We start from the raw sequence: 13,414 nt of genomic DNA, 5'->3' as shown, positions 1-13,414 counted from the left end.
GTGGATTTTACACAGCAATCGTAAGCCATTTCAAATGAGGAAACTGAGCTGTAGAAAGCAGAGGTGATGTGCATGCATTTCCACAGAGGGGTGGTGGCAGAGACATGGCTCCAGGACCCTGGACTGCAGTTCTGGTGCTCCAGGATGGCCAGGCAGGAGAGAAATATGTATTCTGGCTGCTGGTGGAGAGGACCAAAGACCACCTAACTCTTCTGGAGATGAGCCCTCAGAGATCAGAGGGGGCTGTATGCCAATGAAGGTGTTCTGATCTGCTAATTACCTGAGGGTCCTCCAGGGCAGGCCTGGACTTCTTCCAAAATGGCAAACTTGGAGTCAGGACTGGGCTAAGAGCTGTTCTATCCATTCCCTCTCTCACATCCTAGAGCAGAGCCCCTCCCTGCCTCACCCAGCCCTGTCTCCAGGCAGATATCAATGATCTTAGAGTATATGTAAGTTCTCTATACCCAATGGCCACAGCTGATTGGACTGGGGTGGGCCCCAGACCTCAAAGTTGGCCCATCTTTACGTGGCCTGTGACTTAGTCTGGCACAAGAGGTTATGCCAAAATGGATTATGATGATTATATGGGTCAGTTTCCTTCAGCAGCTTAATTTATAGATATCAAGAAAACTAGGTCATTTGCAGAAGGACATGATGAAGGAAGAGGGCCTAGAAACACCTCCGTCTCCCAGGTTCAAGCAATTCTCCTGCCTCAGCCTCCTGAGTAGCTGGGATTACAGGCGTGCACCACTATGCTCAGTTAATTTTTTTTTTTTTTTTTTTTTTTGTACTTTTAGTAGACATGGGGTTTTACCATTTTGGCCAGGCTGGTCTTGAACTCCTGACCTCAAATGATTTGCCTGCCTCAGCCTCCTAAAGTGCTGGGATTACAGGTGTGAGGCACCGTGCCCGGCCTGGCTATTTTTTAAGACACTGCAACAACACTGTATGAACAATCTCTACCTTGAAGCAGGGGGTTCCTTCAGCTCAGCACGGCTGTGAACTGAGCCGAGGCTCAGGGGATCCCTGGTCCCTCCTTGCTTGCACTGAAGGTCTCCCTGAGAGCAGGGGCAGCCCCCACACCAGCTGGTCCTCTCTGTGTTGTGGGCATGTGGTGGAGCTGCTGTAGGTAGAGGTGTGTGCACACCGCTGGGGTGGTTACATTCATGGGCAGTTCCCCTGGATGTCTGTCAGCGGGCCCAGGAATCCAGGCTGCAGTCCCTGAGCTGAGCTGTCTCAGTCCAGGATTACTGCTTCATAACGACACCTGGGCAGATAAAGGTCTTTGAGGAGAGACTTCAAGGAGACCACAGATGTGGCTGGAGAGCTCCCCCATTGTCTGAGCACCTATTTCCTGAGTGGCTGCTCACCCAAGGCACTGGACACCGAGGGGAGATGGCTGGTGACTGATCCCAGAGCTGGCTGAGAGCCGTGGGCATTCTTACTCCACTGCAGAGGAGCTGTTTAAGGATCTACCTTGTATTCACCCACCAGACCCAATGCAGACCCCTCAAACGGTCCCAGTCAGTAGCTTCCAGTGGGAATGACTTCTGGACTTTTCGGAAGTGACTTCAGGTTGGAAATGGCAGCCTTGTGGCTGCTCTCAAGTTTCCTGTAATATGATTAAATCTGATTTTTAACTTCTTCTCCTTTCTCTTTCATTGAGGGGAAAACATTCTTTTATTCCTGGAATATTAACATCCCTCTTTGTACAGTTCTCTGCTCTACATAGGAAACAAGTTCACACCTCATACCAAATCAGACAGCTCCAGTTCAAAGAGGCTCAGACAGAAAGAACTCCTCAGACCTGTATCCCGAAAATATTTTAAATCAATTTGTCGAACTATAAAATCAGGTCTAAGAGCTCCTGACTCTTCAATACACTGTCCTACAAAGAAAGCCCAGAGCCCATAAAACTAACTGAATACATGAAGAACATGATAGATTGAGGATTCACTGCCTGCCGCCCCAGGTTAACAACAGACCATGTGTGCTCATTGCTGAGCTCCACCTGACCATGAGTGGCCTAGCAGTTCATTTCCAGCTTCACTTCCTGTGATTTGATGGTGCCTAGATGCTACCGACTGGTACTCACTTTAGCAGTAACAAAAAGAAAAACCACTTCACGTGTATCAGAACGGCTAACCCTTGCCATCTTTCAGCTCTAGATGCAAACAGCCCAGAATTCAAGGCAGTCATAGCCTACATTGTTCATGATAAATCCTCCCAATCCCATTAATGAGAACACTCATTAGACAGGATTCCCGTGACAGCCCAGAATGAACCAGCCTGGCTCTCCCTGAATCGATCTGGTAAGTCCCTGCGCTAATTGGCCAGCTTCCTGTAGGCTGGCAGCGGGGGCACCATTGTGAGGTGAAAGGATTCTAGGCCGAGAGCCTGGGCTCTGCATCTTGCTTCATGTGGCTCTAGAAGTCTCTTGGCCTGACTGAGGCTCAGTTTTCTCACCTGGAAATGGGAATGAATGGCACCTTCTGTGTAGAGTTCCTGTGTGTGTCAGTGTGTCTGGTGAGCACTGATGGGTGGGGGCTTATTGCTATTGACCAGAAGCTTGGCAGGAATCTCAGAGTCAATGGGATAAAATGCAGCATTTGACCCTGAGACCCAAGCGGGGAGGGGATCACCAGTTATGAATGGCAGACAACCAAGGAATGAGAGTGGGAGGGGTCATGTAGAATGGACAATTGTCATCAAGCCTGGAGATGTTCCCAGATCATGAGGGAGGGCAGGGATCCCGTGTCAGTTGTCATGTTTAGGAGCGGGAGCCATCTGCTCTGGCAAGCCTAGAAGGGATCGTCCGTCATTTTAACTTGCTTCCCTCGTACATTTGTTGCAGATGCTGTAAATACCTCTCGGGTGTTTCGATGGCTCAGATTCAGAAGCATTGCTGGTTTTAATCTTTCCCCGTGTAAATGTGCACCAGATGCGAAGTTGGCTTTTGTCCTTTAGAACTTGATCAATTATTTCGCACTCTGGACTACTGGGAGACAGGGCATAAAAAGAGTTTTCTACTCCAACCCCATGTCATACAACAGAAAATGGCTTATTCTTTGTAAAACGCCAAACCGTCAGTGACTGAGATGAGGTTTTTGATCAGAAGTTCTTCATCCAACAACCCCATTCTGACATGGTCAGGCTTGAGGGCTGTAAAAACTTTGGGGTCTAAGCCCTCCTTGGATGGAAGGCTTCCTTGGTGACATTATAAGTACGTCAGGACACAGGTCAAAAGCAGATAGGAGAGTGTGGGATGCGGGTGGGGGGTTGAGCGCTTACACATGACTCCTGGGCTGAGGAGGACATTGCCTGCCCTCTGAGTTGGGGGGCACTGAGCGCTGACATTGAGACATCCTGGATAAACCAAACCACCCTCAGCTCCAGGCTGGACTCTGTGAGCAGAAGCAGGGCTTGCAGGCAATGGCTGCCCTGGGAAGAAGGAGGACAGTGCCCAGAGTGGGCATCTCACAGCCTGGCTGTCACCAGGAAGCCTAGAGAGCAACACTCCAGAAAAATGTCCAGCCCCATTCTACCTGGTACCTGTCGTTTTTCTTCCACCCCAGTTTCCACATTGATTCCGGTAGGCTAAGTCCCAGTAACAGGTGGACCCCAATGTCTACTGCGGCTCAAACACAGTGATGGTTCGGGAGCATGTTCTTGGCCAAAAGACTTTTGGGCCCAGGCTCGTTCTATTTGGTGGCTCCATCATCCCCTAGAGCTTTGTTGCCATAAGCATGTAGATGGCAGGCAGGGAAGGGAAGCTGCAGCATGGAGACCTGCTCTCTTAAAAGCCCCAGTGCAGAGGTGACAGGCAGCCCCTCCACCCATACTCCCATGTTGAGAATTAGTCACCTGGTCACACCTAACTACAAGGTGTCTGGGAAGGCCAGGTGCTGTGGCTCACGGCTGTAATCCCAGCACTTTGGGAGGCCTAGGCCGGATCACCTGGCTAACATGGTGAAATCCCATCTCTCCTAAAAATACAAAAATTAGCTGGGCGTGGTGGTAGGCACCTGTAATCCTAGCTACTCAGGAAGCTGAGGCAGGAGAATCACTTGAACCCAGGAGGCAAAGGCTGCAGTGAGCAGAAATTGTGCCACAGTACTCCAGCCTGAGCAACAGAGCGAGGCTCCGTCTGAAAAAAAAAATAAAAATTAAAAAAAGGGTCTGGGAAATGAACTGAGTTGCAACTGTGGAAAGAGAGGAGAGATTTCACTGGGCAGCTAGTGCTCTCTGATCCCATCTTTTGATTTTTGTTTTTCCTTACCTCTAAGTTAAACATGCACATCACTTGAAGAGTCAGATAGTTCTACGAGGTTTGTTAGGAAACACAGCAGTCCTTCCCTCCTTTCCTCCACTTTCCCTCCCCAGAAATGATCTCTTTTTCCTCTTTTACCTAATTATTTCCATGACTCAAACAGCATGGGTATTCGTTTTCCACTGCTGCCTAACAGAACAGCACAAGCTTAGTGACTGGAGACAGCAATGGTTTAGTATCTCGAGGTTCTGTGATCAGAAGCCTGGGCGTGGTGCGGCTGGGTTTTCTGCTCAGGGTCTCACGAAGCTAAAATCAAGGTATTGCCCAGGCTGTGTTCTCTGCAGCTTGGGTCCTTGTGCAAGCTCCATATGGTAGGAGGTCTCCATTTCAGTTGACTGCCATCCGGGAGCCAGTGTCAACTACCAGAGGCTGCCGGAGTTCCTTGCCATGTGGCCCCTTTGTCTTTAAAGCCAGCAATAGACTCTTCCTCACTTCAAATCACTGTCATGCTTCTACTCTCTCTGAGCTCCCTGTCTCTGACCTTTGACCCAGATTGAAAGGGCTCATGGGATTATCACAGGCCCACCCAGATACTGTCTCCCTATCTTCCAGTCAACTGATTTGGGACCTTGATCACATCTGCAAAACCCCTCACAGAAACACCGAGTGTTTGACTAACTGGGAGAAAGAAGGTGAGCACAGACCACAGGCAGGATGCTGGGGCCATCTTAGAATTCTGCCAACCACAGCACGATTGCATCGCTGCTTCTCGGTTTTTCAGTTTGGAGCCGTGTCTGTTGACTTCCCATTATGTATGTAGATAGGGACTTCCCTCCCACCCCTCTGCCCTGTGTACACCTGAGTGCCCCATTCCCCTACCAGATCCATGCAGAAAAGCTTATTAGATCAGTGTTCAGTATTCATTATTACCATCACGAAAACACTATTTGCAACTGTGCCAAGTAGTCAACTATAACTGACTTTCCTTTTCTTTTCTTTGGAGCTCTTTATTGTCTTTTCTCTTCATTTAGTTTTCTATCTACTTATTATTTCAATCCCAAACCCCTCACCAGTTTTCTCAGTCTTCTCAAGTCAGATTGGGTATTGGAGAAACTCTTGATGTGTCCCTGAATAGCTCAGTTCCTTGCCTTCTGGGGACATCATGGGTCTACTCCTGGCTCCCTGTGAACAAGATGGTGTCTTAGTCTGTTCAGGCTGCTATTACAAAATCACCACAAACTGGGAGGCTTATGAACAACAAAAATTTATATCTCACAGTTCTGGAGGCCGGAAAGTCCAAGAACAAGGAGCTGGCAGATCCGGTGTCTGGTAAAGCCCTGCTTTCTGGTTCATAGAAGGCCATCTCCTTACTATAACCTCACATGGTGGAAGGGCCAGGGAGTACTCCAGGGTCTCTTTTATTTATTTATTTATTTATTTATTTACAGACAGTCTTGCTCACCTAGGCTGGAGTGCAGTGGAACAATCTCAGCTAACTGCAACCTCTGCCTCCTAGGTCCAAGCGATTCTCCTGCCTCAGCCTCCCAAGTAGCTGGGATTACAGGTGTGCACCACCAAGTCTGGCTAATTTTTGTACTTTTTTCAGTAGAGATGGGGTTTCACCATGTTGGCCAGGCTAGTCTCGAACTCCTGACCTCAAGTCATCCACCTGCCTCGGCATCCCAAAGTTGCTGGTATTATAGGCGAGAGCCACTGTGCCCTGCCTGGGGTCTCTTTTCTAAGGACACTAATTCCACTCATGAGGGCTCTGCTCTCACGACCTAATTACCTCTCAAAGATCTCTCCTCCAACTATCGTTACATTGGGATTAGGATTTCAACATATGAATCCTGGAGAAACACAAACATTCAGTCTTTAGTAGACGGTCCATGTGACCAGTTACGAGCAGAAATGATGTGTGTCACTTCTGGGCCAATGCAAGACCTTACAGAAAGTCCCTTTTTCCTCTGCCATGGTGACTGTCAGAGAGTGGCTGCTTTGTTGATCTGAGTGGTGGGGTGAGGATGATAGTGACAGAGAGCAAAGTCCCCATCCAACCCTCAATGTACTGAGAATTAGGCTTTTGCTATTTTAAGCCACTGAGCTTCAGGAACTATTTGTTACTGTAACATAACTTAGCTGATCCTGACTGATCCAGAGAATAGTAACCAGGAATGGGGCACTGCTGCAACAGAAACCAAGATATGTGGCTGATCAAGCAGACAGTGGGAAAATGGAATCTGAAGGCTGGAAGCATGGCCATCCATGTATTCAATGGCATAATATTTGGTAAATTGTCACACTGGATAACTTAAAAGGTTCAGGGAAAAGAGACTAAGGGTGTTACTCTCCCATCAAAGACTGAGAGGCTCAGAGGATCTGCAATCAAGTTGAGAGAGAGGCATGTCTTGAAAAGTACTGTGAGTGGATACTGACAATGAAACCAAGTGGAAGCAAAGAGACTAGGTAAGATGTTAACTACATTTTCAAGAAACTAGCAGTGCCCAAAATTAGGAGTAATACAACCTGTGGCTGGAACTTAAAATAACTCTTGGTCTCCAACCTTTTACAGGCAGAAAATGGGCTGAGAAAACTGCTCAGCCCGCAAAAGCAAAAGGACATATTTCCCCAATATCCACTTCATGTGCAGCCAGGGAGGATAACTGCAAAAGGAAAAACTTCCCGAGGGTAGAGCAAAGCCCCTGGTTGCCCCATCCCCAAACTCCACAGCAAGCACATTTGAGGCTATTCAAGGAGTAGTGTCACTTTAGGGCAGGGGCCATATCTGCCCAGCAGGGTTTCACGATTGCTACGGATACTGTCTACTGCATGTCTCCCTCTCCTCCCTTTTCTGAATTAGGCTGTTTGTTGTGTTATTCTATCTCTTTGCACTTCCAGCATTGGGTGTGCATATGAGCAGCAGGGGCCCAGACAATTCATCTTTATATCATAGGTCTCCAGACCAAGAGGAACCACATGAGCCACATGAAGAAACCACTGTTCCTCTCACGGGGGTCCTGGGCTTTGAACTGGCTGCCACAGAATGTCCCTCACCTCAAATTCCTGTTATCCTGTCTCTGGCCTCTAGACCCAGACTAAACAGGCATGTGAGATGGGTCAGGCCTACCTGGGGAGGGGTAAAATGTATTTCGTGTATGGGAAAGAAGGGATAGCTAACAACCTTGGGTCCATGCTATCCCTTGTCTTCTGTGTGGCAACCAGCACATTCTATACAGAGGCTGCTCCATCAACCTGCTGTCCCCAAGTGCCTCCCTAATGGACGCGCAGCATGGCCAGAAATAAACCTTTGAGCTTTGCAGTGTGGCCCAGCCTCTCCTGACTGATACAGGGACTCTGTTCATCTCATCTCTTGAAACTGTTCCTGGAGCTGCCAATCTGCTCCAGCCTGGGCTGCTGACCCTCTGCACCTGGCTAGGCAGCTATCACCTGGGACTTCCTTTCCCTTCCATCCTGCAGTGACTTCCCTGCTTTCCGGATCACATGTCTCCCACTTTCTTGGTTTACATCTTTGTTTTGATGAAGTATAATCTCTGGTGGCTTCCTACTATGAGAAAGGATGCATGGGAGATAAATTTTTTGAAATCGCATGCATATGAAAATACTTCGTTTATAGTTTGGCTGGGTGAAGGTTGGAAAATAATTTTCCTTTTCATTTATTTCCCACGGCTTTGTTCCTTTCCTTCTAACTTCAACGGGTTGTTGTGGAGAGGCCCACGGTCATTCTGACCCGACTATTCGTATGTGACTTGTTTTACTGTCAGGACACTTTTGTTCCCTGCATTCTGAAACTCGCCAATGATATGTCTTGGCGTAGAGCTATTTTTTCCCACTGTGTAGGGCTCTCTTCCTTTCAGCTTATGTCCGTGAAGACCTCTCTTGAATTAATAATTCATTGATGATTTTCTCTCTTGTGCTTTCCCTGATCACCTGTTGGGGTCCCTATTCGTTGATCAATGACTTTTTTTGGTTGGTCCACTCATTTAGCTTTTCTCTATTTTCCTTTTTTTTTTTTTTTTTATTTCGGTTCTACTTTCAGGGAGCTTTTTCACTATTACATTTCTGCTACCTTGCAAACATCTCAAGAACACTTTTCTTCCCGTGAATGTTTCTGTATATATGTTCTCCCTTCACAGGTTGTATGTCTTTTAAAATTTAATGACATTATTGATGGTTTTGTTGATGTTTACTTCCTTCTGCATGGACTGTTTCTTCCAACTTGTTTTAAAACTGTATCCTAACTTTGTATTTCATGACACAGGGTTTCCTGGGATGCCGGTCAGCTCTGGCTGCCTGCTTGTATTTTGCCCGGGAGGGACTGAGAGACTGACAAGAACTTCTGTGCACATGAGTGGCGGTGTTAACTGTGGCCTTCCCTATAGGGTAGTTGGGCAGCCACAAATGTCAGAATGTCTGGGTGTTTCCCCTTGGCATGGTTGGCTCCCCTAGGAAAGACCCTTCTAGTCTCCTGGCTGCTTGCATTCTGAAATCCCAGAAGGGGGCTTGTGGGTCTCAGCATCCAGTATCCATGTGTGCATTTAATCGCCTGATCCTATTACCGTACCTCTGTCCTTAATTGTGCCTGGTGTCCACCCACCCCAGACGCTGCCTTTTACTTTTTTCAGGTCATAAATATCCAGCCTTTTGTCAGAACAAGGAAGGGGCACTTATCAGGCTGCATGAAATTGGGGTGCACATATGGGCATCTGAGTGTTCCTCAAGCAGACGTTCTGCCAACCTTACTTTCACCCCGGTTTACTCTCACATTCAAAGGGACATAGTGCCACCCATTAGTGAACCTTCTGGGGGATTCCATGGAGTATATTCTTAGCTTTCCTTCCTAGCTACTATCTCAGGGTTTCATTTTCTTGAATCTGCTAAGTATTTTAGCTTCAAAAACTGTGTTGCTGTTACTTCCTCTCTTGTTCTCCCTGTCTTTGTGGATTTCTGCCTTCTAACAAATGCTCCAGAAGGAAGTTAAAGTCAACACATACTAACCATCCACCAACTTTACCCAGAAACTCAACCACCCTTTCAGCCTTTAGTCTCTATACTCCCCAGACACAGCTGCTCTGCTTTTCTGTTGCTTCCATTTGAAATGAGGCAGCCCAGCCCTCACATATACATAGGCCATCTCTGTCAAAATTTTACTTAGCAACGAAAACATGGACTCTTAGCTAAGAGATTTTCTCTGGGGAAGAGCTGTGTCTGTGCGGAAGACGCTTCCATGTAGGTTTGGGATAAAGTCAGTGAACACCACGACAATCATCAAACGCTTGAGTGGATTTTTGAGAAACCGGCCAGGGGGCTCAGCTTTCTATCCAGAATGCCACAGAATACAGTCAAAATTCTTTGGCATCCACATTCTTGGGAAACTCTTGGAGGGGGTGCATCAGTGCCGAGGACCCTTGGCCATGCAGGGCATCCCCTCACCCAGGGCAGGCCTGTTTTGTTCATGGCTGTAGTAGCCCAATACCTAGAATAGTGCACACTCTAGGAGGCCTACCACTGTGTATGCTGGCTGGGGTGACCCGTGGAGAGACGTGGCACCTTGAAGATTGGGGAGAATTCTGCTGGCTGGAAAGCGGCCAGGAGGGTATGGGTGGCTGATAAGCTGGTGTAGGACCACTCCTTCCTTAAGAAGTGACTGACTGTGACATGTGGTGGGAATGGAGGAACATTCCGAATCATTAGTTGGTCAGGACACACGTCTCTTAAATGTCATCAACACAATCTGCCTAGAAGAAACATGATTACTTTCTGCCAAGCACAGACCCTCCTAGAGGAACCAGACCCAGCCCAGCACCTTTATAGTCAGCCCAGAGGGGAGCAACTCAATCAGCGAGACGGCATTTTTGGGTTTTAGTTACAGATACTGAGGGTGCTCAAACATCCATGCAATTTGCTGTTCACCATAACACGCAACCCGGAATGGCTGTTTCGGTCCCCCGTCGGTTACCTGAAAAGCAGTCTTACTGGGCCCCAACCCCAAATCAATTTGGTGAGAACCTGAACTCCGCTATTAACCTTAATTCTGAGAGAAGAATGACACCCCCCTCCCACTGCTGGGGTCCACTGAGGGTGAGTGCCCGGGCTCCTTCATTCTCCAGGCTCCTCTCAGAACACAGCAAGGGTGGCGGACTCCTTCCAATGTCCATTAAGCACAATGCACCGGGGAGAGGCAGTAGGCGGTTTGCTGAGCCCGGTTCCGAGGCGGTGGGAAGTTATTCACCGGCGTCTCCGAGGACAGCCCAGGCCTGGAGAATGGCTGGGGCCGCGGGCTGGAGTAGGGGTTACCGGTGAGAGTCAAGGGCAAGTTGGCCAGGCCCGGGCCGGGAGGCGCGGGCAGGACGCAGCCGAGCATTTCCTCCGGGAGGCCCAGACAGCGGGCGGGTGGGGCGCGGTGGGCGGGGTCCTCGCAGTTGGTGGCTTTTGAAGCACCCCCGACCGCGGTGGGAGAGGGGCAGCCTAGAAGAGTTGGCAGCGGGCCTGAGGCGGGAGGGGGAGGAAGGGGCCCCGCGTTCCCTCAGCAGCGGCGCCGGCCGCCCTGGCACGTAGTTCGCTTCTGGAGGCACAGGCCGCGGTGGGCGCGCCACCCGGGCTGCCAGGCTCACCGCCAGCCGAGGCCAGACCTGTTCGGGCTGACCCGAGCTCAAGGGTAGCGCGGCCGCACACCGGACCCCGGCCGCCAGGAACGAGCCCGAGGAGTCTGTCCCTCCCGCAGGAACTGCCCCGCCCGGACTCCCGGAGCTCTGCAGGGCAAGGGCGTGGAGCGGGCGAGCGGCCTAAGGCTCTAGGCGCGGCCACCCGGCAAACTGGCGGCTGAGGGCGCGGCGCGAGTGCTTTCCGCCCCCAGGCAGCCCCGCGCCCGGCCGAGCAGACACGCCTCCCGGCCGGCGCCCATCGCGGGAGGAACAAATGGCGCCCTCCAGAAAGCACTCCGCTCCACGCCGGGGGCGAAGGCTGGCCACCACACAAAAGCTCCGGCAGGGAAGTGCCCGCTGTGTCCCCACCGCGGGGGGTACGGGCAGCAGCTCCGCGCCGCGACTACCAGGCCCACCACCCCCAGACGTCATGCGTCAGCGCGCCCCGCTCCAGTTTCCGCCCCTCCTCCTACCGGCCCAGGGGACACGCCCACTGGCGCGCGCAGGCCCCGGGACCGGGCACGCCCCTCTAACGGCCCGGATTGGCCTGGCCGTGCACTCACGGACCAATGGCGTCCGTCCTGGCAATCGGTCACGCCCCCTTCCCCAGGCGCGGGCACGCGACCCCTCCGTTCCTCCGGTGCGCGCTCTGGGCTCCCCGCCCCCTCCGCGCGCGCAACTCCCCGCGGCCGCCGCCGCCTGTAACCTGCGCCGCCAGGATGTGGCTGGGGGCTGACGTCGGGTCCAGATGTGGCCCCGGCCCCGCCCACCCCCGGGGCCGGGCCGCCCACACCGAGCCGCGGCGCGCTCGGCAGCTGTCCCGCCTGCCACAATGCGCGGCGAAACTGCGGCCGCGACTTGGCGTGGTGGTCCCTAACGTCGCCGCTCGGCATCCTTAGAAGCGGCCGCCCCTGACGCCGCGCGGGGACCCCAGTCGTCCGCGCCCCCCATGCGCTCGCTCTTCGGTGCCCGGCCGGGCCGGCGCCTCGCAGACGCGGAGCCGCGCGGGTGACGGCAGAGGCGGCTGCGCGCCCAGCCCAGCCCAGCCCGAGGAGAGGGCGCGCCGCGCCCCCGCCCCCCGCCCGCTCTCCCGAGGCCGTGGGTGCGGATGCGCGGCTGACGCCTCGCAGCAAGAGCACCGCCGCCGGCCCCAGCCCGCAGCATGGCAGCCGCCGCCTATGTGGACCACTTCGCCGCCGAGTGCCTCGTGTCCATGTCGAGCCGCGCGGTCGTGCACGGGCCGCGTGAGGGGCCGGAGTCCCGGCCCGAGGGCGCGGCCGCGGCCGCCACCCCCACGCTGCCCCGCGTCGAGGAGCGCCGCGACGGTAAGGACAGCGCCTCGCTCTTCGTGGTGGCGCGGATCCTAGCGGACCTCAACCAGCAAGCACCGGCGCCCGTCCCGGCGGAGCGCAGGGAGGGCGCCGCGGCCCGGAAGGCGAGGACCCCCTGCCGCCTGCCGCCGCCCGCCCCCGAGCCCGCCTCCCCCGGCGGCGAAGGCGCGGCGGCCGCGCCCCCCAGCCCGGCGTGGAGCGAGCCGGAGCCCGAGGCGGGGCTGGAACCCGAGCGGGAGCCGGGACCCGCGGGGAGCGGCGAGCCCGGCCTCAGACAAAGGGGCCGGCGGGGCCGAAGTCGCGCCGACCTCGAGTCCCCGCAGAGGAAGCACAAGTGCCACTACGCGGGCTGCGAGAAAGTTTACGGGAAATCCTCGCACCTCAAGGCGCACCTGAGAACTCACACAGGTCAGTGGGGCGGCGCGGGCGCCCGGATTGCTCGGTCGGGGTCAGTGCGAGCTGCCCGACCACGCCCCCGGAGCCGCCGGCGGGGCGCGAGGTAGGGGCCGGGCGGGCCGGGACGCCCGGGGCTTCGCCCCTTCCCCCGCCGCTCCAACCCGCTGCTGGCCCCGCGCGCCGTGCGAGGCGGGTCCTGGCTCTTGGAGCCGGCGCCCGCCAGGCGACCGCGCCCCCGCCGGGCACGCCCCCTCCCCGGGCACGCTCGGGTGGGGCCGCGGGGGCGGATGTAGTCATCTGGGTCGGGGGCGGGGACCCCGCCCGGCCGGGGGGCGGTGTGGGCAGGTGCGGACAGCCTGGGTGTGGACCGCAGGCGGCACTCGTGACGGTGGGGCGCCCGGTAGCGGGGGCAGGGGACGCTCTCCGGGGTCCCTCCTAGTCTCCTCCCCCGCCGCCCGGGCGCGCGCTCAGGAGGGGAGGGGCCGGCCCTGGCGCGCGGCGGGCGAAGTTCACGTAGGGACAAGGCTTCCTTCGCCACTCGGCACATTCTCCGCTCTCTTCTTCCTGTAATTTTTCCAGCGCTCTAAGGTTTAATTTGTCGTAACCAGAGTCAGCGGCGGCGCTGGGCGATGCGGGGGGCGGTCCCGGCTCCCGCTCCCCGCCTGCGGCTCTTTGTGGGAACCCCCGCCCAGTCGGCCGGCGGGGGCGCGCCCGGCCCTAGGGCTCTTCGGCCTCGCAGCTCTCTCCGGAAAGGA

At 54.0% G+C, this 13,414-nt stretch overlaps 1 protein-coding gene across 1 annotated transcript in view; it reads left to right on the top strand.

Moving 5' to 3' along the window:
• Positions 1–11,721: 11,721 nt before the first annotated feature.
• KLF13 (KLF transcription factor 13) overlaps positions 11,722–13,414 on the top strand; it is a 50,790-nt gene continuing 49,097 nt past the window's right edge. Inside the window, exon 1 of the mRNA XM_045395219.3 lies at positions 11,722–12,671. Coding sequence (XP_045251154.1) covers positions 12,095–12,671 — 577 coding nt within the window. The 5' untranslated portion in view covers positions 11,722–12,094. The remainder of the gene's footprint in view (positions 12,672–13,414) is intronic.

The sequence above is a fragment of the Macaca fascicularis genome, chromosome 7 (assembly GCF_037993035.2).
Source record: "Macaca fascicularis isolate 582-1 chromosome 7, T2T-MFA8v1.1".
NCBI lineage: Eukaryota > Metazoa > Chordata > Mammalia > Primates > Cercopithecidae > Macaca > Macaca fascicularis.
The sequence above is the reverse complement of the archived record's forward strand: the minus strand, read 5'-3'. Positions and strand labels throughout refer to the sequence as shown.